This window comes from Mauremys mutica, chromosome 2, assembly GCF_020497125.1.
Source record: "Mauremys mutica isolate MM-2020 ecotype Southern chromosome 2, ASM2049712v1, whole genome shotgun sequence".
Taxonomy (NCBI): Eukaryota; Metazoa; Chordata; order Testudines; family Geoemydidae; genus Mauremys; species Mauremys mutica.
In genome coordinates, this window is record NC_059073.1 from 98,517,616 (window position 1) to 98,543,813 (window position 26,198).

Consider the following 26,198-nt stretch of genomic DNA (forward strand, 5'->3'; position numbering starts at 1 on the left):
AAAAGGGTTATCTAACTAAAATTTATTATGAAACAAAAGGCAAAAAACTATTATGTACATAGTTTAGTCCTATTCAGTGTCTACTCGGCGCTTCTTGGCTTGTCTCTTGTATTCATTAAATGGAGCATCTCTTGTCACTGTCCAGCAATAGTCTGCAAGCATTGATGGGCTCCATTTGCCCTGATAGCGTTTCTCCATTGTTGCAATGTCCTGGTGAAATCACTCGCCGTGCTTGTTGCTCACTGCTCCGGAGTTCGGTGGAAAAAAATCTAGATGAGAGTGAAAAAAAAGTATCTTTAGTGACATGTTGCAACCAAGGCTTTTGTATGCCTTGAGGAGGTTTTCCACCAACAACCTGTAGTTGTCTGCCTTGTTGTTTCCGAGAAAATTTATTGCCACTAACTGGAAGGCTTTCCATGCCGTCTTTTCCTTGCCACGCAGTGCATGGTCAAATGCATCATCTCGAAGAAGTTCACGAATCTGAGGACCAACAAAGACACCTTCCTTTATCTTAGCTTCACTTAACCTTGGAAATTTTCCACGGAGGTACTTGAAAGCTGCTTGTGTTTTGTCAATGGCCTTGACAAAGTTCTTCATCAGACCCAGCTTGATGTGTACGGGCGGTAACAAAATCTTCCTTGATTCAACAAGTGGTGGATGCTGAACACTTTTCCTCCCAGGCTCCAATGACTGTCAGAGTGGCCAATCTTTCTTGATGTAGTGGGAATCTCTTGCACAACTATCCCATTCGCAGAGAAAACAACAGCAGTACTTTGTGTATCCAGTCTGCAGACCAAGCAAGAGAGCAACAACCTTCAAATCGCCACAAAGCTGCCACTGATGTTGGTCATAGTTTATGCACCTCAAAAGTTGTTTCATGTTGTCATAGGTTTCCTTCATATGGACTGCATGACCAACTGGAATTGATGGCAAAACATTGCCATTATGCAGTAAAACAGCTTTAAGACTCGTCTTCGATGAATCAATGAACAGTCTCCACTCATCTGGATCATGAACGATGTTGAGGGCTGCCATCACACCATCGATGTTGTTGCAGGCTACAAGATCACCTTCCATGAAGAAGAGTGGAACAAGATCCTTTTGACGGTCACGGAACATGGAAACCCTAACATCACCTGCCAGGAGATTCCACTGCTGTAGTCTGGAGCCCAACAGCTCTGCCTTACTCTTGGGTAGTTCCAAATCCCTGACAAGGTCATTCAGTTCACCTTGTGTTATGAGGTGTGGTTCAGAGGAGGAGGATGGGAGAAAATGTGGGTCCTGTGACATTGATGGTTCAGGACCAGAAGTTTCATCCTCTTCCTCATCTGACTCAAGTGAGAATGATTCTGGTGCATCAGGAACTGGCAGTCCTTCTCCGTGGGGTACTGGGCGTATAGCTGATGGAATGTTTGGATAATGCACAGTCCACTTTTTCTTCTTTGACACACCTTTCCCAACTGGAGGCACCATGCAGAAGTAACAATTGCTGATATGATCTGTTGGCTCTCTCCAAATCATTGGCACTGCAAAAGGCATAGATTTCCTTTTCCTGTTCAACCACTGGCGAAGATTTGTTGCACAAGTGTTGCAGCATATGTGTGGGGCCCACCTCTTGTCCTGATCTCCAGTTTTGCAGCCAAACTAAAGGTGATAGGCTTTCTTAACCATAGTGGTTATACTGCGCTTTTGTGATGCAAAAGTCACTTCACCACAAACATAGCAGAAGTTATCTGCACTGTTCACACAAGTACGAGGCATCTCTGCTCGCTTTGGCTAAACAGAAATGTGTCCCTTTGCAAAATCAAACACTGACAAATAAGAGAGCACGACACTGTATGATTTCTAGAGCTGATACAGGGCAATTTGTTCAGCAGAGTGATGTAAGCTTCGTTATGATTGCATCATCCATGACTTCTAGGAATAACATGATGCAATTCATATCATGTATGACGCAATACCAGCTTCAGATTGCATCATTCATTGTTTTTTCCTAAAAAGCAAGTACTGTCCAAACCCAGTCATAGATTTATTCATAGATCCAGTCAAAGATGTATTTTAGTCATTTCTGGTTTAAATTGACATCCCTTCCCTTTATAACTCACTTATCCTCCGCTATTCCCAAGTCAAGGGTCGTATATACTGACCCAATAGCATACCTTGAAAACTAGAGCCAATCAACAATTTTAAGCATCATTTTCATTCTCAGTGACCCAGAATTAGTAAAGTTGGACTACATTTATTTCAGAAGCATTTTGGCTGTAGAGCAGTGTTACCTCCCAGGTTAATGAATATTCCAGATCTTACCCAAATACATGCTTACAGCCAATTCTTATTAACTAAACTGAAATTTATTTAAAAAAAAAGAAAAGAGGGAGTGTTGATTAAAAGATCAATATGCATACAGACATAAATATAATTCTTGAGGTTCACATTCATAGCTGAGATGGTGAGCTTTGTAGTTGCAAGGAGTTATTTTATAATTTAGTCCATAGGTTATAGTACAATGTCCAAATATCATATTCAGGGTGTTTCAGTTTAGGTCTGGGATCTCAATCTTGCAACTCAAACTTCCCCAATGAAGCTTAAGCAGAACTGAGATAAACAGGATCAGGCCCAAGGGTCTTTTATACAGTGTTCTAGCATCCACTTGACCATACAGTCCTGGGTAAATAATAGGCTTTTGATGTAACCTTCTGTTGCCTAAACACCACTAGTAATTAGTTATACAAATTAACATAGACTGCCTAATGGGTAAATTGCCCTATCATAAACTTCAAAGAGAAATATAGACAATTAATTATTTTACCCAAGATTAATCTAAATGTTAATATTCCCTGTTGATCTCCAAATTAATAGTTATAGTGACGGACAGGAACTGTCTGTTTACATGGCTAGCATCTAAGATAAGCAAAATTAGTATAATCTCTAATTCTCTAACAATACAGGTTTGCACTTTAAAGTTCTAGCCTATCTATTATTGAATGGCCCTAATTAACATTCACATACTTTCTAACATGTCTTTGGGTCATTCAGCCTGCAAGCTGCTTAACCCTTTCTTGCAATGTGTTACTCTTTGTATAAGATTTGTTGCAATTATATAACAGTGATAGCAATAATGATTTGCATGATTATATTTTCATTGGACAATGTTACATCAACCCACAACAAAATATTTCATTTTAATTTTGCCATGGAAAAATGAAAATTTCCCATGGAAGCTTTTGATATTGCAGATACTACATTTTCTGTCCAGCTCCTCCTCCCCAAAACCCCACATTCCAATGGAAAATTCAGCACTGGCTGTAATAGGAAATAAGTGACAACCAAAAAAGTTTATATTGTTCCTTTTAAGTTAAACAATGCTATTTAGAATAAATCATTGTATTGGATAGAGAATGTGTGATTGTAGAAAATGCTTGTTTATCTTACTGCCATAGTTTATTTTGGATCTTTTTAAAATTCATATCTTCAAGTTGAAAAAAATTTACTAAGAGCATGTAGTAAAACTATGCTAATCTGCAAGAAATGCAATTTACTGTGCCACATTCCCCAAAAGAAAATCACTATTTATTATTTTTCCTTCCATTTAGCCACATCCATAGGCTTGCAAAAGTGGCAAAATCATACATGTCAGTAAATGTTGACGATCTTATGAAACACAATATATCCATTTTACAGATGGATAAATGGAAACATGGAGGCATAGAATAAGAGCTGTTTAGCTTCCCACAGCAATACATAAGAATTTAGGATTGAAAACAGAATTAAAACACTGCATCCAGTTGAAGCTGGAGGAGGCATTTAGGTAGAGAGAATGTAAGTACCTAATCAAAATAAAATGACATCTAAGAAAATAGAGGTCATTTAAAATAATTAGGTTCTAAAGTTTTCTGTATTGCTGAGCTTTCTGTAAATTTTTAGTAAAATATGAGACCACAAATGGCTTAAATAGATGTCCATTGTCTATGGGGTTAAACCATACCCCATAGCAATCACAAGGTACCTCCTCTGCTGTAAGCATGTTGAATCGGAGCACTTTAAACCAAGTAATTTTGAACATGATTAATCTGAGTGATCTCATTAGTACCTTTTATTATGTAGCTTGTCACTACAAAGATAGACAGTAAAAATAAGTGAAGATTCTGGCCTGCTTTGCTGGAAACAAGTTATTCATCTTAGAAAACAAAATGATGAAAGATGCAATAAATATTTCACCTTTCAAAGATGGAAAAATTAAAACCCGTCCCTCAGTAACAAACTTGGCTGCACTGCCTTGATCAGAAAGAATTCACTGAAAAACAAGGTAAAACTGAGACATTGACGCAATTATTAAAGGCAAATGAACATGATAAAAGATAGTTGAGAAAATCGGTTTTGAACTCCTTCATATACAAGTTGTGTTAATGTCTCATGTTTCAGGTAACTAACACTGAGCTGTGAGCATGATTTGATGGCAGCCTTTATAAACTGATCACAATAGGAATAGGACAATATAGTGAATGAAGTACAAGGCATTTCCTGATGATGAAATGTCTGGTTAGTTGAAAGTGATATGTACCATTAATTACAGCCAGTTATTATTGCCATAGAAATTCTGTGAACTAAGATTATTGCTATTAACATTTCAGAAAGAGAGTTCTTTCTTTTTCTCTCTCTACCTCCTCCACCCCAACGCTTTTCACTACAATAGAAAACTATTGATTAGCAATATCCATCACAGTGGACCATATACTGCCCTTAGTCTGCATATAACTGTCATTGATAGGAATAGGATATCTGTAATGGTAAGTGTTTACTAGGCTTCTTACTACACTGCAAAGTCACACTGCAAAGATATAGCTAAAATATCATTCTCTAGTTGTACTTGGATCCTAGTACTTAGACCCATATCTAGCAAAGCACTTTAGCACAACCTCAACTTTCAGCATATGTGTAGTCCTAATGGAATCCATAGGACTATGCTCATTCTTTAGTTTTTTGCTGGATCAGGTGTTCAGGTACCAAGATTATATGTAACTCATAATTCCTGTAGATAGATTTCAGGGCTCGGCAACCTTTCAGAAGTGGTGTACCGAGTCTCCGTTTATTCACTCTAATTTGAGGTTTCACGTGCCAATAATACATTTTAACATTTTTAGAAGGTCTCTTTCTATAAGTCTATAATATATAACTAAACTATTGTTGTATGTAAAGTAAATAAGGTTTTTAAAATGTTTAAGAAGCTTCATTTAAAATTAAATTAAAATGCAGAGCCCCCCGGACTGGTGGCCAGGACCTGGGCTGTGTGACTGCCACTGAAAATCAGCTCACGTGCCGCAGGTTGCCTACCCCTGGATTAGATACTTTTGAGAATCACAATAAGTGGAGCAATGGAATTAAAATGAAACTTATTGTATTGCTTAAAACAAGTGTTGCCAACTCTTTTGGGAAAAGTTATAAGGTGTGGTTTCACAGTCCCTTAAATTTTGCTGCACTGTGTGTACCCCCTAAAATTCAGTGTGACTCTTTTCCAAAACTGTAAATCCTGAGTGGGAGAGAGTTTGCTGAAAACTCTTTCTAGGTTTGCCAATTTTGAGATCAAGGAATTTGTTTTAATCTATCAAGTCCTAAAGAGTTTGGTTATCCATCTGAGGCTTTGGATAAATGGTGTGGTGTTAGAATGGTGTTGGCCAGCAGGTTCGTTCTAAACTGCTAGTGTAGGCAAAGACAACTTTAACATGTGCTAATCTAATCATATTGAAGCCTAGGCTCCTGCACTAGCTTCTACTTGACCAGCTCAGTACATGCTAAAGTCCACACTAGCATTTTAGAACATGATGGTTAGCACCTTATAACATGCTACAGCATGTTTTAGTAAAGACGAACTCTGAGGCTCCACTTTTCTTCCCATTCAGTACTGACAGCAACCTATTTATTTTTCTTAGAACTGGACCAGGTTGTTCTGTAAGACCTGCCATTTGGTGCAAGGCAATTTGTGTCAGAGCTACCTATATATCCATAAACACCAACAGGCCTTTATTAGTCACCCCGTGCCCTGCATTTTAAATTTACCCAGTTGAACACCTTTTTAAGGAACAAAAATGTAAGCTTTTTTCCTCCTACAGAGTGCAGCTTTAGATAAACTTGATTGCCAAGTTTTATTGTCTTGGGAGACAATTAATTTTTCCTTGGTTTAATTGAGAAAATGAATGGATTCTCCAGTCCCTCAAGACTCCTTCCTACAAGCACACAAAGCCTTGGGACATGGAGATTTATCACAGGCTCGGGGAAAACACATATGGGAGCCCCTTACTAAAATGCTGGCTGGGCCTCGGTGGGTTTGTAACAACAAACAGAAGTTGGTTGACTTTCACCTGTTATCAGGTTTCATTCTACAAGTTTCATAGAAGTCAAATTAGAATTCTACAGAGAAAGCTGCTTGTGACCTTATTTTTAAATCATGACTGCATTTTATTGCTTTTCCAGTGACTTGGCAGATACTTTATTGACAGCAGCATAGAAACTGGGGGAAATATATAAGGATAGATAAAATATCCTCATACATAATTAGAATAAATGTTCTAGGTTATTTCTTATTGTCCATAAAACTTTGTGATGCTTTAACAAAAAAAAGCTAAGAGAATAGGGTATTTCATGTATTTCACAGAAAATAAAGTGAATGATGTGTAGGAAATAAAACTTGGCAACATTTAGCATAAGGCACACTGAGTACAATGTTATCTGTCCTTACTAAGAAAAAGGATCCTGATCCTGTGTGTTTGTGTGTGAGAGAGAGAGAGAATAAAACACACATGTGATTAAAATCTCAAACACAAATGTAACTTTAAAAAAAAAATTAGCCTCAAATATCAGTGGGTGTTATTTGTGTCTATTATAATACTCATGGTAAAAATGTGCGTGGTACATTTCAAAACCAATCTGGTCTGTTTGCTTTCAGCTCGATGACTCACTAAACCAGATTCGAAAGCTACAGCGATCTCTGGATGAGCAGACAGAGGCAAATGACAATTTACAGATTCAGTTTAATCATTTGAAAAGCAGGTCAGTGCTTTACCCTTTTAATACTTTGAATCTGGGCTGGAATGTTAATAGAGGAAGATTAAGTGAAGATGCACTTTCACTGATGATCTGTCACATTTACATTTGCCTGGTAACTGTTGCAATTGTTTGGTTCCCCCTATAATTCTGGTTCATATGAATACATTCAAACTCCTACTGTAATTTGGTTTTTAATCAGTCTGGGTGAGAATGGATAAACACACAAAAAGTAGGTGCAGTGAATCAGGAAAACAACAGGATACTCTGGGCCCCATGCTGGGGATATTGTGCAGCTGTGCCACCCAGGGGGAGTGCTTAGTGTGTGAGACAGGCTCCACAGTGGAGTTTTCGACATGCAGAGTGGGAGTGCCTCCTGCACTCCTCCTAAGTAGGATAAAAAACATGCTTCACTCTGGCCTTCCCTTCTTCCCACAGCTCTCCCTTCCCGTTACAGTGAGTAGGGTTCTAGCTCTCACTGCCAGGGATAAGTTACTCCACTCAGGATATGAAGAGACTGCATGTGTGATTGATCCCTGCATGAGGGTGCATTGCGTAGTAGGGAAAAGTCTCCCTGTACCTCTCCTATACCCTTGTGCACCCACATGTGAGTCTGTGTGCATTTATATAAGTGGTGAGCATGCATGTAGGACTGGAAATAGTGAATAGTAAGAAAAAAATCAGTCAAAACTGTTTCTAGTAGACTATGAATCCAACACTCTAGGATGGAACCTGCCATTCTTGCAAAGATTACAGGAGCATACTCAATATTTTCATTGTTTATTTCATTATCCAATAGCATAGATGATATCCAAAGAAAATGTACAACTGACCCGCTTTTTTTCTCGGGGATGCTCCATTAATTGCCTGTTACTAAAGAGGCTACTTTAAAGTGTAGTTTTTTCTGGAAACACAAGGGTTGGTATAAATATGGTATCAAACTGAATCTGGAACATTCAAATATATATATATTGCACCACCTTTGTTTCCTCCCAAGACTGCAAAATATACATATTGTGAAAACACATCTAACCCACCTATATAATGTATTTATATTTATAAAGCATCTCACCTGAACTTGAATGCTTATCTTGGTTGGCAGTGAACATTTGTTCCATATTATGCAAGATGCTGAGAAGCCAACTTACATTTCAGAAAGTAGTACTTTTTGAATATATTAAGATTTTCCCTTTTTTGTTGCTGCTGGTTAGCATGGTGGTTTTTTAAGCATTACAGATGAAAGACAGATTATGGCTATTTGCTTGCTCACCCTAGACTAATTCTGAGCCTACCTTATGCCATCACTTACTCCTGTGCAAAACACTAAATGTGTACTCACTCTGCACTCAGAGAAATGACATCCCAAGATGCAAAGTACTAGAGAATTAGGCTTACAAGTGATCAATCAGAGATTTTAGGATGCTGGTGTAGTTTGGTAAAGATAGTATTCAGTCATATTTTCTCATGATATATTTTAAAATATGCACAGTTGGATATATTTTGAACCCACTCATGTGTCATGGGTTCAAGATTTCCCCATGGAACCATGCTGCTTCAGGTCAGTCTTCCATTGGGCGTTTACTCCTTGCTGAAGTGAGTTAGAAACCAAACATTTTAAATCTTTTTCCTTCCCATCTTATCTTTGGATAAAAACAACCTCTAAGTGTCTGATCAGATTGTACCACTTAAAGTTACCGTGAGGGTAAACTGTGGATAAAGAGATTGAGGAATGTGCAGGGGCGGATCTAGGCATTTTGCTGCCCCAAGCACGGCAGGCAGGCTGCCTTCGGCGGCTTGCCTGTGGAGGGTCCGCTGGTCCCGCGGCTTTGGCGGACCTCCCGCAGGCGTGCCTGCAGGAGGTCCTCCGAAGCCGCAGGACCAGCGGACCCTCCACAGGCACGCCTGCGGGAGGTCCGCCAAAGCTGCGGGATCAGCGGATCCTCCGCAGTCAAGCCGCCGAAGGCAGCCTGCCTGCTGCCCTCGCAGCGACCAGCAGAGCGCCCTCCGCCGCTTGCCACCCCAAGCACGCGCTTGGCGTGCTGGGGCCTGGAGCCGCCCCTGGGAATGTGTGTATAGGGGTTTTTGAGTTCTAAAGGTAACATAGTAGAGTACTAATGGTATATGTCACAGTTACGTGGCTAGCTGCACTTTTGTCTCCTTTCTGGTATCTGAGTGCACCTCCACACGTGGCAGTCTTTGTCCCTTTACTCTCCTGGGGTAGAATTTCAGAATTTTCACGCTCTTGGGATGTCATACCCAGATCCAAGTCTAGCTGTGCCAACTGCTTATCAACATGCCCGCCCAACTGTACAACTGGGTTTCTTCCCTGTGACCGGGGATATAGGGTAAGATTCATGAAGAGACTTAAGTGTTGCAGTGCTGACCACCTAACTTCTAAGTGCCTAGAAACAACACAGAAATCGATAAAGTCTGAGTTAGGTAGAGGCTCCCTATACAGTGAATGGGGAGGAGATAAATGCCTAAGAATGGAATCCACAAAAGCGGACAAGCTAGACAGGGAGCTGCCTAAGCTAGCCAAAGACAGATGCCAATTACAGGGGTGTGTCCTAAGCCCTACTCCCTCATGGAGATAGATGACTAAGTCCAGACTGAAGGGAGGTACCTCTCTCTGCTAGCGATCCATGAATGGTAACACCAAGTAGATTAGGTACCTAAACCACTTCTTGAGGGAATGAGTTAAGTGCCTACCTCACTTCACACAAACTGTGGGGCAGGAGTAGGAGGCCACTTTATAACTCTTAGCCCAGTGGTTAGCTCACTTACCTGCGATGTGTGAGACCTAAGTTCAATTGCCCTCCCCTGCCAGAGGCAGGGAGATGATTTGAACGGGGTCTCTCCCACCCCTGAGGAGAGTGCTTTAACCACTGAGCTATGGGATATTCTGATGTGGGGAGTGGATTCCCTCAGTCTTTCCTATTGAAGCTGTTTTACTGTAGGTTAAATACTAGTGATTGGAGCAGAAGGACTGGATCTAGGATCTCCCACCTGGACCCAGGTAAAGGAAAGTGGATATCATGGGTCAGAGTGACGTTGAGCAGATAATTGGGCTTATGTATATAGGTAATGGGGCCCTGAACACTGTGAAGTGGTGAGAGAAAGCTACGTAGCATATAGGATACAGACCTGCAATCAGACAGAAATTGATGAGATTAAAAAGACTATTAAGAAGGAGATGGCCTGAAAAATGAGACTAGAAGACTCTCTGATGACATTGCAAGATTACCCAAACATAACAACCCAAAGAATAATGATTAGCAGCTTACAGTGGGGCACAGAAAGGAATCCAATCTAACTTTTCATCCCTATCCAGAGACTTTCAAAGCCAAGTGACTAGTGAGTCTGAAATGACTTCATATATTGTGGTTGTAAAGAATACCAAGATGACTACCCCTCTATACAGATAGAAGATTATTGTTAACTCATAGTCAATTAGTACGAATGAAAGTATGCTGTATTCATATCCTGACAAGGAGACCTATCAGGCTGAAGCATGTTATCTCTTGGGAAGTGGTGCACATCCCATCACTTGAGAACAAGAGTTGGAATGGACTAACCAGTTCATCATATCTATAGGGAGCAATGTGATGTAGGAAACCATCCTGCATTGTCAGAGAGGTCAATGTAATAGGTTTATTGCATCATGCCTTAATTCCATGAAAATTGTTTGACCATGTTGAAAAATATTTTGTAATGTTTCCAAAGCACTTCAAAATGTGGTTCCACTAGGCTGCCTTATTCTACAGTGGCAAATTTTTATGGGGCTTTTATGGATCATCCCCATAAAAAACCTGAGTGATTGCCTTAAAATGCCAGGTCATCTCAATAAACATGATAGTATGTTCTTGACAGAGATCAATGTACAGCACACTAGACTGTGAAAGGTCAAGGAAATAACATTGTCTCATGGTAATATAAACATTTTTATTACACAATAAAATCAACAGCTACTCTTTTTTTTTTTTTAACAGTATGTCTGTATTTTATAGCTTTACCATGGAAATCCAAATATTACAGCACTTCCAAGCTTTAAGCCTTATTAACGTTCCCTGTTTTTGTTAAGGAGACAATTAGTAATGCACAAAATCATGAAGAAACCCTTCTCAAGGTTCAAAGTCCTTTTAAGAATTCCATTTCTAAATACTGCTGCAGGAATTTGGCCACACAATACTGACCAGCAGAGTCAGCTGGCCATTAGGTGCTTATAGGAATGTCCTTCCTGTCAGCTACACTCTAGTAACTGGGTAGTATTAGTAAAGTGGCTATACTACTACAGTGCCACCTGCTGCCACAAGGATTCCACTGTTTGAGTTGGTACTTTTAGGAGCATCTGAGACTAAAAGGATTTAATAAGAAGATATTGGAGCATCAGTACTCTTAAACAGAAAGAAGTTCCTTGGTAGTGGCCTGGTGAATTTCAGTCAGTGAAGAACTGCACATGTTGAAGAAGCTCTACCCCAACTAGGATGGTTCTGTGAAACAGCTACACTATTGATGCTGCAGTTTCTATAGTGGGTTTGAAATCTGGGTCATTACTGGGGTGGCTTAATCCCACCAGCCCCAAATGACCAACTGTGAACCAACAAGACTTTAAATCTTTTAATCTTGGAGACAGATTATCTGTCGAGCACTATTCACTTAAGAGGGAATAATAAAGGACAACGCAAAAGGAATTATTCTTAAACAGCTTCTTTTTTCAAAGCAATTGGGTGAAATATTTTAGGTACAGCTTTTCCTTTTTTTGCTTATTAAATATTTGTATGAAAAAACAATCTTTGTTTCATAAATACTTCTCTGCTGCTGTTTCTTATTTCTTGTATAAAGACACAAAGAAGTAACTTATTCTATGCTGTAATAACACTACTGAACTGCTGTGGAGATTGTGGTGATGTCACAAGAGGAGTTTAGAACTTCAGGAAGGGGAATAACAGGAAATGATGAGCCTTTTAAATGTCAGAATAATGTCTAGCTAAAATAATGTTTTTTAAAGTTTCCCATGATATCTCTTCTGCTCTTAAGAGCAAGTTAATGCTTTATTTTGCACCAAGAGATGAATTCTTAAAGTGATGGCCATTTCTGGCAGCAGATGTACAGAACAATATGGAGTACAGAAACATGGTTTGCAGACTATACCAATTTACATGAATAAGTTCATATATGTCCTGACACACTGTGTATCTAGAAATCTCAAGTAATATATGTAACTTTCACAGCACACTAAATTACTTAATTGACAATTTCCTCTCTCTCTTCATTCATACTCTTATATTCCGTAACTTTAAATAAAACACAGTTTTCTTGTTAATATTTATCCCAGTGGAAAACCTTTTTATACCGCACTATTACTAATAAAGCTTTCAAGATATTAGTTGACCAGTATCATGCTCATGAACTGTGAGAGCTTTTGCATGAATTGCCATGTGCTTACAATTCAGGTATTATGTAAGAGTAGTTCAGGTGCAGCCATCTGTAAATATAACCATTTTTTTTTTAATTGAAATGTTATTCCCTTACTGTCAACCAGCCTGTAATTTTCCCCAAGGTCTTTCAGCTGAAACTGTGCTGATGTTGCCATACAGTAGGTCAATTAAATATTACTAGTCCTTTAACACTCAGCTGACAGCACTGGGGAAATAATATTACAACAAAGAAACAACCTGTTTAAAATAAATCTGAAACAAAATGTTATCCTTCACTGAACAGAATACCATATTGAATCTAGGGCTTTTTCTTTTTTCCTCAAGGGAAGCCAATTGACCTACTGTTGTAGTTACAAAAGAGGAATATTAAAACATCCCGAAGAGCATGTTGAGGCAACCTATCACTTGTTTTCTCTATTTAATTGTTTCCTGTGACACTGACAATGCAACTAATACTTTGGGAGACCCATATCCAGGCATAGGCTTGGAGTGCTAGGGATTAATCATTCTTGCCACATTTAGTAATGGTAGACTGAGGAAAGCATGATTTAGACATTTTTGTTTGTAGCCATGTTGGTCTCCCTTCATGGAATCCCACAGCCCAGGCTCCAGCCTGTGCCCAAACATCTAACCCACAATTAAACATCCCTGTAGCCCGAGCCCCACAAGCCTGACTCAGCTGTCTTGGACCAGCTGCTGGTCTTCAATAGCAGCATAGACATACCCTCTGAATAACTTTTCCAGACCTGAAGAAGAGCTCTGGGTAGCCCGAAAGCTTGTTTCTTTCACCAATAGAAGCCGGTCCAATAAAAGATATTCTCTCCATTCCGTCTTGTCTCTCTAGGCATTTTTTGTTGTTTTGGTTAGGTCTTTTAATTTCTGTTGGAATTTATTTTTTAGAATAGTTCTATTTTATTTTATGAACACTTAAGTGATGGGGGGAGGGATAGCTCAGTGGTTTGAGCATTGGCCTGCAAAACTAAGGGTTGTGTGTTCAATCCTTGAGGGTGCCATTTAGGGAACTGGGATAAAAAACTGTCTGGAGATTGGTCCTGCTTTGAGCAGGGGGTTGGACTAGATGACCTCCTGAGGTCCCTTCTAACCCTGATATTCTATGATTCTATCAGACTGAAGAATTTAAAAAATAGATTGAATCTGTGCTACAAAAGATTTTCTCGTTTTTTTGAAAAAGCAACACAGAGTCCTGTGGCACCTTATAGACTAACAGATGTATTGGAGCATAAGCTTTCATGGGTGAATACCCACTTCATCAGATGCTTATGCTTAGTCTATAAGGTGCCACAGGACTCTTTGTTGCTTTTTACAGATCCAGACTAACACGGCTACCATTCTGATACTTGTTTTTTGAGAATCTTATCTTGCAACGTAGACTAAAAAAAGGGTGGTCTTTCTATAGCCAAAATGAATATGTCCTCACCATTCAGTACATCCTATTGAATTCAGTATGACAGCCCTTTGAGTAACTACTCCTTAATGTGAGGGGTTCAAAACTTGGCCCTTACACAATAGGGTTTATGGACAGACTCGTCTGGCAAATGTAAGTGTTCTAAGATTGACATGCTGTGTGATGCTACGCCTGTCAAGGAGAATAAGCAACATCAAGAAGTGTCGATCAATGGCAAAGATCTTTCTTGGTGTTCCGAGTGCTGCCAGCTCTTCCTATTAAGGATGGCCCTAGAGAGAGTCTGGACTGCCAAAGTGCCACATACAGCTGTCAGCTCCCATAGAACTGCTATGAGGTCACCTCTTGAGCTCAAATTGGCTCAAGTTGGCTCAAGATGATCAGCTAACACACAATGATGTCAAAAAGAAAGAAGTGAATGTTTGGGGGGTTTATATATCCATTGTCTATTGTAACCTCCTTTTGTAAAAGGAATTTCAAATTTTTTTAAGCGATTTGTGCTAACCCCTTGGCTTCTGCCTCTGTACCATCAGTTTTTACCATAGACTTCTAATGAAAATCTATTGAGATTCTGCAGAATAGGATTTAAGCTCAGCATCATAGTTGGTGTATTTCTACATGGTCCACTTGATAGGTCACTGAACTGAGATTCAGGAGGCCTTGATTCTGTTCTTGGCTCTGCCACTGATCTTGGACCAGTCACTTCACTTCTATTTCTCATTATTTTCCCCCTTCCCAGCTTCTATCTGTTGTCTCTGATTTAGATTCTAAACTCTCCAGAGCAAGAACTGTCCATGCATTTTTACAGCACTTAGAGCAATGGGACCCTAATTTCAGTGGCCTCGGGTTGCTTCCATGGTAAAAATAACAATAATTAATATCAAATTTGATTGATTCAAGGAATTAAACAAAAATGAACAACCCCCCCCAAAAAACCAAACACCTCTAACTCCCCAGCAGTTTGAGAGGACTGCTGCAAGGTAAATTCTAGAATTAATCAGCCTTACACCAAGTCTGAAATCACAGCTTGAGTTTGAAAATAATTCAATATTCATATGAGTTTTATTCAGATACCTCAGTGATGGGTGTATAAGAAACTAAATATGTATAACTTGAAGTTTACACATTCATTCACTTTCACTTAGTAGAAACATGCCCTTCTTCTCTGCTTCCTTGTTGTTTCCCTCGACTTTTTCTGCCTTCCTATTGTACTTTTTCTAATTATCCCTTAACTTTACATTAAAACCTTACTTAATGCCTCCCCCACACCCCAAGTTAGCTGAGCTATGGTTAGCTGGGAGATTTAGTTATGTGCATGGAATTGCACTGTGTGTAGATAACCCTGGTATTTTCATTCTATCCCGGGCGGGGTGGGGGAGGAGGATGATGAATGGGAATTTGATGTAGTTGACTGCTTAACTCCCATGTTGTACTGTATTTTGTTATCTGAGACTTTAGAAGTCCTCTAAAACCTTCCAAAAACGTGGCTCTACGCTACTAAATTATCTTTGTCTCTCCAATATAACATATAGTGTCTTGCATTTGAGAATTGCTTTGAAAATATAGGGCCTGGTAAAAGCTGGTACAATACTATTGACTTCAGTGGAGTTGTATCTGCCTATGCCAATGGAGGATAGCCCATTTTTCAATTAATATATTATCATTTTAATGTGATCATACAGTAGCTAATCTGTCTTACTCAATTTGTCAGTGTTGTGGCTGTTTCATTAATTTATAAACGGTATTGCTTGCTAACTTTGAGAGTTTGAAAAGGAAAAGCAATGGATAATTCCAGAATATATACATTCTGATAGTTGTTGCTAATAATGCTTTCAAAACATTGCTTATAAATGTGAATTTAAAGGTCAGAATACTTATATAAAATACTAGTTGTGGATACATATGTTTACATTATGAACTATATCTGTTTCCACAAGCTAGTTATCAGAGGAAAGGGGGGTATAGGGAGTTATTGTGATGAAGTACTTTTAAAAATTGCCTGGATTTGCAAGGAAATGTGGCCTTACTTGAGGTTTGCTTGCTACAAATATTTCTCCATCTGTACTATGCAGTGAATTACTAGACGCATAAAAAGTATTATGGAAATATGCTGTCTTGGGAAAATCTGCTTTGCCTAATCAAGGCTACCAACTGTACAGAGCTGTTTTTCATGTACAGTCTATAATGTAGGAGTTGAAAAGTTGCACATTCTTGATCAATATATAATAAAAGGATTTATGAATGAATTTGTATAAAATTTGAATGTAACAGTGTTAAGGTCTGTGGTGGTATTGTAAACGTATTCCTGAAGGATTTAAAAAAAAAAGTTATTGCAGTTGTGATTATAATCTGGCTAGATGAAGCACTTAAGATAAAATAAGTACTCTTCTGAATCATTGCCCAAAACTCCAACCACTTTTAGTTTTTGAAATGTTCAACTGTGGGGTCCCTTCAGAATGCTATCCTCACCCTCCTATCCCCTCCCCTATTAGTTAACATGTGGTACATCTTGGAAGGGGAGACTACAGCCTGATAAACGTACCTCTCTCAAATGCAAATTGCCTCCTCAGGGGGCAAAAAAGTTGGTGCTCTCTCTTATAGTGTTGATAGGTCCTCAGTGCTGGTAGGATCATTGATGCCTATTCCTGTTTCAGATGGCAGACAGCTGGTTCATCTCCTCTCTAATGACTTTGTGCAGTTGAAATAGAGTACTTTGCCATTGATGTTGTCTTTTTCTTAAAACAATTAGACGTTTTCTGATAGAGTGAACCTGTTTCATGAAACTTATGTTTCTTTAAACGTTGCACATATTAAAAGGAAAATTACACCCGGAGCCCAGTTTTCAAACATGGGTAGCTTAAACAGTTATCTAAATACAGATATTCAGATCAGAGCCTGATCCAAAGCCTTTTGAAATCAATGAAAAGACTGTCATTGTTTCCTTTAAGCTTTGGATTGGACACTTGAGCACCAAAATGCATTTCTAGAATCCAGATAGTATTTGTTTATCCTGTTTAGACTCCTTGAAAATTGGACTCTCCATAGCCAACCTGCCTGTAGTGATGGCTTCAGCATTGACAATGCTGCCACGAGTGACAATATGCACTAACAGTGTATACTATAAGGATAGATTTCCTTTTTGAGTTCACTTAAAGTGTTAGATTTAAATATAAACTGCAGTACAGATTCAATTTTGAACTGTTATGTTTGTCTGATTTATTTTGAAGTTTATAGTGAAAAGTGGTTCCCTATGTCTCTTATAACAAGCAGTTTGAAAATGCAATATGTCATGCAATACTGCATTACAATTTTATTCAGTGTTTTTAATTTGACATAAAATACCTTTTTGTTAGCAAACCCAAAAGATATTTGTAAAACAACATTTACCAGCAACACGCTATTGAAATGTGGTATGTGCTTTATTTAAATAAATGTAAGTCTGCATTTTTACTTCCAAATTGTGATATAGATAGCTAAATGCAATATAGCTAAATAAACATATTCCATACTAAGAAATAAGAAGATAATTGTTATAATGCAATCATTATAGCCTGAGTTTATAGTTGTAAATCGAACTTCATACCAAATGGGAACTATGTCCACTACCAGACCACGAACCTAGTACATTGACTGATCAATACACCAGGGCCTAATTCTATTGGGGTGCCAAGCTTCTAGTGACTCCAGTAAGAATGGATAAGACTCAGTAGCCCACAGACTCATTGTTCCTGTATTAAGTCTTTTCTATATTTTTTCTGTGTGATATAACCCTGTTAACTTGATTTAAGCAATAAAGAAACAAACCTGTTAAAAGATTAGATTTACTCTTCCCCAACCCATTGTGGAGGTCTTCTCTGTAATAGAAACTAGGTCATGGATTACATATATCAACAGTTTTAAATACTTTATAGTCCTTTACTATCTCCAATTTACTCTTATTCACAGGGAACAACAACAATGGTAGCTAACCATTTTTCTGTTCAGTAAGGTCAAGCACATCATAAATACATGACTTGTACTCTTTTGAGAGTTTGCTTCATGGTCCTGTTGCTCTTATGACATATCTCAGCAAGGTCAGCCAATGGGCTGCATATCTCTCCAGGCATTTTATCTCACTTTAGAAAGGACACTGATGATAAATCATCCAGAAATCCCTGCATTCCCAATTTCTCATTAGGTCTCCATTCTGCCAGCAGGCTTGACAATTTTATAATAACCAATTTTGTGTCAGGGGTGTGTGGGTTTTCGAGAGAGAGAGTATTATTATTTCTTTTACCTCAGGGTCACAGCCCATGAAATGCACCTGTGAGCACCCTTTGAATTATGATTCATCAGTGGGATAGCTCTGAATTTTAAGATAACTTACTGATAGCATTGGTCTATTTACACTATTGATATATTGCCATACCTATGTTCTTACAAACTGTTGCTTTTAAATACAGAACTGCAAAAATGAAAAAAAAACACCATATGAAATTTATAAACTTTTAATATGAACAGTATTAAAATGTTTGTTTTAGCCATTTTAATGGATAAATTTAGAACTGTACACCTTCCTAACGCTAACCCTCCTAATTAATGATCAGATTCTTGTTTCCCAATCCAAACACATATGTAGATAAAGTATGATTGTTGTTATGAATTGGGTTATGTTTCAAAAGTAGCCTGCAAGGTGTTTTTTTTGTTTGTTTTTTATGGTCAAGAAATTGGGTTTGCATACTAAAATCAGAGATTTGGGGAACATTAATTTAGAGGCCACATTCAGGGCCTATGTAAAACTGAGCTATCTTTATGGCTATAGCTAGCTCTGTCTTCATAGAGCATCTTCTGTGAACATCAAAGAAAGTGGCATTTGAGATTGTAAGGTCCAAGTCTTCGAAGCTACTTTATATATAATAAAACAAGACATATTCAACATAGGTGGTCAAAAATGTTCCATCAAAAGTTGTTTGGGCAGAAATAGCTTTGTGACAAAACTGAAATTTTCATGAAAATATTGCAATTTCACTGAAAATATTCAGGTTTTTGCTGAAACATCAAAAGTTTTTTTTAAATCATATGGTAGCATTGCAAGGGAAAATTACAGACACCTTTGGACCCCCTCCTTACAGTGTTTGACAACAGAGCTGGAACAGTGAAATAGGAAACAGAAGACTGAGTCAGTTTCACATATTCATAGATTCCAAGGCCAGAGGGACTGTTATGATCATCTAGTCTGACCTCCTGTATAACACAGGCCATAGCTTATATGTGCACTGTTTCCCTTTGCTCAATGCAACTAGGCTGTCAGTGCAGGTTTCTGCTTGATTAAATAACATGAGAGCAGAAAAGATTATTACATTTAGATGGCATTGAGTGGTTTGTCCTTCAAAGTTCCCTGAATTCAAGGCAAGGAGAGAGAGACTGGAGGAGAATTTTTAACTGAATTTTCTCGATCCTCAAAATGTAAAGTTCTCTTTGGGGGATGGGTATAGGTTCAGATGAAATGTGGGGTGGGAGTTTTTATTTTATATTTTCATGAACCAGTTCACCCGCTCCTCACTATTCACAGCCATGGATGTATGAATACAAAGCGGCTCAGGCAGCCCAAAAAACCAAAAACCTCAGCAAATATGAACACCCCCCCACTCATTACTGTACCAGTCTTCTTTTATGACAAACTTCTTCCCAGTTTTAATGCATCGGTTGGCTGTAAAGGGAGCATAAAGAAAATCTCCACACTGTTGCCTGAGTCCTTCATGTCACAAAGGAATTAAAATAAAAATTATATTTAATCAAGACTCATGAATGAATAATCAGATTGTACATTAAATCTTAATTACTTTTTCTGAAATATAACCAAATAATTCAGAATCATTGTTGCAGTGAGGTAGTACTTACATTAGCATGACTGAGGCTAGTAATTAGAATATTTCATAAAATACTTCTAGCATGGTCAACATCAACCTTTTTTTAGCCCTTTATTATTCTTTCATCTTTTATGTATGAAAGTTCTTCATATTTTTTATATGAAAGTTGTGTGGGGAAAAAACACTTAGACTTTCTTTACAAGTTTAGATCTCTCTGTCTGATATTCATCTTTGTGTAGGCAGGTCAGCTACTGTGCAGCTTTGGGCCTGATTTTCTCTCAAATGAAATGCACCTCATAGCAAGAGAATGAGAAGGTGCTAGTAGTTTCTGAACATGTTCTCACTTCTCTTCCAAGTCTGCAAATATCTAATGGACTTGATCCTGAAAGGTGCTGAGTGGGCTCTACTTCTGTTGATTTCAGAGGGTGCTTAGCAGCTGCTGGAGGGGTAATCAGCGGATTTATTGTCACAGGATGCGAGTAGCTTGCTCTGCAGTAATATCCCATAGGGACATTGCTTCAGTGCACTAAACATTTCCTCGTGCACTCCTGTTTCAAACAGCAATACATCAAAGTGCTACAGAACTTTTAGTGCACTGTAGCAAGATCCTCATGGCTTGTTACTGCACATCAAACAAGTGCATTGTAGATTCACATCCTGGCTTGCTGCACACTAAGGCTATGTACACACGACAGATTAATTCAGCATAAATTATAAGCCATCTCCTGAGTGATGTAAATGACATCAACCTAAGTACCGGTGTGGACAACACTATGTCCTGCTGACAGAGCTACCATCACTTGCAGGGGCTGAAGTAATTAAATCAATGGCAGAGCTGCCTCCTGTTGGCTTAGAGCATCTGTACTAGCAGTGCTATGGTAGTGCAACTGCACTACTGTAAGCTCTGTAGTGTAGCCATGGTCTAAACCAGGGGTAGGCAACCTATGGCACGCGTGCCGAAGGCGGCACACAAGCTGATTTTCAGTGGCACTCACGCTGCCTGGGTCCTGGCCACTCGTTAATTTTAAATGAAGCGTCTTAAATATTTTAAAAACCTTATTTACTTTGCATACAACAATAGTTTAGTTATATATTATAGACTTATAGAAAGAGACCTTCTAAAAACGTTAAAATGTATTACTGGCACGTGAAACCTTAAATCAGAGTGAATAAATGAAGACTCGGCACAGCATTTCTGAAAGGTTGCCGACCCCTGGTCTAAACTCACCATGTAGACAAGCCTTGCATCTCAAGGGATAAAAAGCTAAGTGAAGAATAGCCTTGTGGAAATGGGGATGGTGTACAACATATTACAACATTCTGAAACTCTTGTTTAAACATAATTCTTAGAAGTCCAGAGTAGCTCATGTTTACTATAACTAAATATCAGCACACAATTCAAACCACCCTCATATCTGCTTACTTACTTTACTCTTTGGGCTCATTTTTCAACATCCTTACTCATGCTGCATAAGACTTTACTATTTGAGTAGCACCACTGAGTTAAATGGGGCACTTCCTTGTTATGGTATACCCAGCTTGAATAAGATTGAATAGGACTCCAATCTCCAATGACATCTTATATTTACCTCCTAAAAGAATGAGTGTGTGGTAGTAGAAATAGGCAGTCAAGGGTCACAAATTTTATGTAAAGCCACTTTAGAAGTTATAAAAGGAGATAACCAATGTGGTTCTTGTCGGTGCCACAGGGCAGAAAGCCCACTTAAAGTGAATAAAGGTAATGAACTCCAGCCAAGGAAAATTATCACTAATATTTTCAACTAAGATTATTTTCATCAGCACTGGCTATACAGTATTACAAAGCACCTTCCAAATTATGATTTTTGCAGAAAATAGACATTTCACAACTTTCAACATTTTCTGCAAACTCTTCTATAAATTGAAGTCAGTGGGGCTACTTGTGTGAGTAAACAAGTGTCAGTGTGAGTAAGCAGCTCATAATTTGGCCCTCAAGAAAAGCAATGTCTGTGAATAAGGCTATACCATTTACTTCCTTCCATGTGTTTTTGTTTGGTCCACAAGATAAGCATATTTGGTTTTACTTTTGTTTTATATGTAATTTTTTTTAAACTTAAGAACATATTCTGATACCTTTTCTCCCTTGGAATAGTATCCACTCCATGAATGGTGCTATTGAAATGAACAGGAGTACTTGGGGAGTTAGATGTTGCCCTGCATTAATAAGAGTATCAAAATCAGTGCCCTAATGTTTTCCTTATCTCTGCTGAGTGTTTCATTTCTCTACAGCTACATTACTCTAATTTATTTTAATTAAACTTCTCAACATGAATGAGTGGGTCAGAATCTAGCCCTCATAGATTTCATGTCAGAAGTAGGTCTTGAGGAGGGATTTATTATAGTAGTTTATTATGCATTGTTAATTCTTATGCTGCAAAATGTCTCTAAGTATGATGCAGCTACAACTGGAGAGTCTTAGTAGGCTAATAGTTATCTGACTGATAATTAAAAATTGCATTTTTAATATTACTTTTAACGCTATTGTCGTCACATCTGTCAAGTACAATAAAGAACCCTGGCCATGCAACTTGCTTACATTGTCAAATGTAAGTACAAAGGTATTGATCCAATCAAAGATGATTTTCTTGCCACCCAGCTGATGTACAATGTTTGTTTGCATTTATTAAATATACTATAATCTTCGTTGATATATGATTGAATCATTTATCAAAAGGAAAAGTTAATTGTTACCAGGCAAAAGGCACTTTTTGATAAATGCAGTTTTTAAATGTGCACATACTGTAGCAGACACTGATGATCCAAAATAGATACTTGAAGTACACCAATGTAAATATTACTGATCAACATTATAGGGATATTACTGGTGTGATTCTGAACTCCTTTCTCAGGCAGAATTCCTCTTGTCTGCAGTGGGAAGTCTAACTAAGGAAGGAGTGCAGAATTGTGTCCTAAGACTGCTTGGGAAATAATAAATCAACAACAACAAATGCAAACAGTTCTTATTTTATGTAACACATTAATGCAATTTCAATGTGTGTGTTTGTTTCCTCTTTTCCCCCAGAGTGTTTAAGTCTTTTCTTCCTCAGTAAAGAAAAGGAATTATTTTACTCAGCCTTTTAGAGATCTGGTGCATAATTTACCTATTAAAAATGCCTGAGGATAAAAGATTATCAACCTTGTTGCTCTTGAATAACTTGTATCAAGATAATAAAACTCAGAACTCAATTTTACTTAGCACTATTTCTTGTAGTTACATTAAACTCTTTGCCTTAAGTCAACTGATCTTAAGAGGATTTATAAAGGACATTCATAGGAATCAATGATTGAGCAATTCACAAATGGTGCAATAGTTTAGTTTGCCTTTTTCTTTTAATGACATAACTCCATATAGGATTTTCAACAATATTTATTATGCACATGTACATTGTCAGACAGTATAATCAGATGCTTAATGAACACTTTTTTCTTTCTCTGCTGCTATAGCAGAAACTGTATATAAAAAAACCCATGAATTTACTTACTTTGTATTCAAATGAGAAGTGAAAAATCTTGCAAATACCCATGCATATATTTATTTTCTCATGAAGGCTTGTCCCTTAAGTGTTCTCACAGCCATCTTGAACGTCTAATATCCCTTTTCCTCTGTGCAAATGTATTTACAAAAAATTTAGTCTTCCAATCAAGAACAAGAAAATACCATGTGACCAATCACACAACTTGATTAATAACAACAGTGAAACATTATTCACATGGTGAGTTGGCAAGACACAGTCAAAGTAAATAGTTCCAGTACAATCTGTATGGTGAAATACAATCTCATGACGTTTTCATTAAACAATAGTAAATAAAAAGCCAATTTGTAAAAATCAGTCTATTTGCAGATAATTTGGAATAGCAAAAAACTGGTGGTTTTTCTCCAGTTATTAGCTACACATTGTTTACCTAGATTTTCTGGTGAATAGCACAGAATCCATAAATTCTTTTGCTTATTATTTGGTATTTGTTGAATTACTTCATTTCATTTGGAATTCTCTTTGCATATCTAATTGTACACCCTCATAATGCCAACAGATAGTGTGACCCAGAATGTATCTGCAAAAGGTGTGGAATGTGGGTGTACATCATACCATACATCCCAGACTGGCTGTGCTTCTGCAAATGTGCAGTATGAATATCTGTAGTTCTCCCTGCAAATACAATTGAAAAAATTTCTATTTAGAAATCTAAATTTAATTTGAGAATGTAGACACTCTTTCTCTACAAACTACTCTGAATGTTTAGTGTCAGGTTTGCTCTGTATTAATAATTGGCCAGTGTCAGGTTTGTTCTATATTAGTAATTACCAAATACTATGATTAATATTTCTGACTTATGAAAAATTAGTTGCTGCTTAAAAGCATCTAAACCAATACTATTATATTGTGACTGCATTCTTAACACTAACCCCTTTCAAAAGAAGCATAGTCAGACTTTGATTGCCTTCACACAGTGTGCATAATTGAAATGCACAGATTTTGAGATTCATGCCAACAGATACTTGACTGACCGTACACTCTCTCTTAATGTGAATTTTTAACTCCAAGGAGCTGTATTTTTTTCACTGCCATTTAAGTTCCATCAGTACTTAATTTGTAATGAAAGAGGTGCTGTGGCTCAAGTAATTTTTTACTTTCCAAATTGACATGGCAAACCTAGAAGTGCCAGCGCTCATCCCTGGCAAACCCTAGCACAAATTAATCACTTGGCTCCATCTAGCAAAACACTTATATACATATTTTACGCATGTGCATAAATGCTGCACATGGATTAGATCTTTGTTCTGCAGAAAATAACTTTTTTTCCCAATAGCATTTAACGTATACAATCTTAGGGGGAAAAAAAACAGTTTCGTGTTGACTAAAACTGAACCATCTTTCAAATATAGTTAATAGTGCATGGCTACACTGATTATTTCATGCTGTTAATAATAGGTTAAAATGTGCTCATTTTGTATATGTCAGTGGTTTTCAACCTTTTTTCATTTGTGAACCCCTAAAAAATTTCAAATTGAGGTATGGATCCCTTTGGAAATTTTAGACATAGTCTGCAGACCCCCAGGGGTCAATGGATCACAGTTGAAAAATCTCTGGTATATGTCACTTGTTGGGCTACTTCTTTCCCTACTGGTTTGCTGGTTCAATATTTTGATTCAACATTTCAACTGTTCTTCCATTTAACTTCTCACTTGGATGTGCAAATAATACATTTTAGCCATTTGAATCTGATTTTTGTTATGTTTGAACACACAATGGGTTTTATTAACGTGAAATGTAAGTAGGGTGACAAGATGTCCCAATTTTATAGGGACAGTCCCAATTTTGGGGTCTTTTTCTTATATAGGCTCCTATTACCCCCCACTCCCTGTCCCAATTTTTCACATTTGCTGTCTGGTCACCCTAAATATAGGTGTGCGTGATAGTGTGAGAAAATTGTGTCAAAGCCATTGCCTATGGAAATATATAGCAGGCCTGAATAGAGTAAATGTTTTGAAAAATTTTGGCACTTCCACAGTTCTATAAGAAATTTTTATCTTTCTTGGAAATTGTCCCTTTAAGTTATGCTGTTTACTAGCATAAACATATTGGAAAATTCCCATCCTCAAAACATGAATGAAAATTTAAAGAAATTATACACACTTTGATTATTTTCTCCACTGATATCACTTTATTATGCACCAACCGCAATAATCATTTTCTCCTATTATGCCTCCATTTTCTGTTATTGCCAAATTTGTGATTTTTAGAGTGGGTTGATTGCTATCACTAGCTATATTTTCAAAGGTAATTCTAAACTAGATACTTGCAGATTGTGTGATGTTTAACTCAGACAGCAGTTTATCCTCCTATATGTTACTATAGTCTCAGCTACCCCAATAATTCCTAAGGTACTGAAGACATTCTTGGTTCCTTAATTTACCTGGGATTTTATCGGTATGAAGCATCTGGTTTGTCATGTTGAATGCAATTGAAGAGGTTTGGGTTTTGGACATTTTCCCAATTCTAGTACTGTTGCACTGACTGGGCAAGGCTTTGTTCTTTACTCAGAAAAAGGTCAATCCAGACATTTCCCCGTTTGGTTGTTTTTGCACTTGCAGCAAAATTTCTGAGTACAGGATTGTCTTTGATGCATATTATTTTTTTCTGCTAAGAACATCAGCTATTGTCTTCAGTTTTTTTTTATGCAACCGGTCACACTGTCAAACACTGTGCCCTACTTAGTTATGGTATAATTTTCATAGGGATATAGAAAATGATAACATTGAAGTGGTTGGTCACCTGCCTGCCTCTCTCCAGTGATACTTCAGATCTGTAACCGATCCATGAATTGAAGCCTGACTCTTCAATACACCATATTCAGATTGAGTCTTTTAGAAATGAATATGTTCATTTTTTTCTGTTGTAACTATTGTCA

At 37.8% G+C, this 26,198-nt stretch overlaps 1 protein-coding gene and 1 long non-coding RNA gene across 2 annotated transcripts in view; one reads left to right on the forward strand and one right to left on the reverse strand.

Annotated features, from left to right (window-relative positions):
* Nucleotides 1–23,355, reverse strand: part of LOC123365117 — a 59,080-nt gene extending 35,725 nt beyond the window's left edge. The window contains exon 1 of the long non-coding RNA XR_006577435.1: nt 23,270–23,355. This is a non-coding gene — a long non-coding RNA (uncharacterized LOC123365117). The remainder of the gene's footprint in view (nt 1–23,269) is intronic.
* The window catches only part of CCDC102B (coiled-coil domain containing 102B), a 357,030-nt gene that overhangs the window by 268,314 nt on the left and 62,518 nt on the right, over nt 1–26,198 (forward strand). Inside the window, exon 8 of the mRNA XM_045007770.1 lies at nt 6,941–7,044. Coding sequence (XP_044863705.1) covers nt 6,941–7,044 — 104 coding nt within the window. The remainder of the gene's footprint in view (nt 1–6,940; nt 7,045–26,198) is intronic.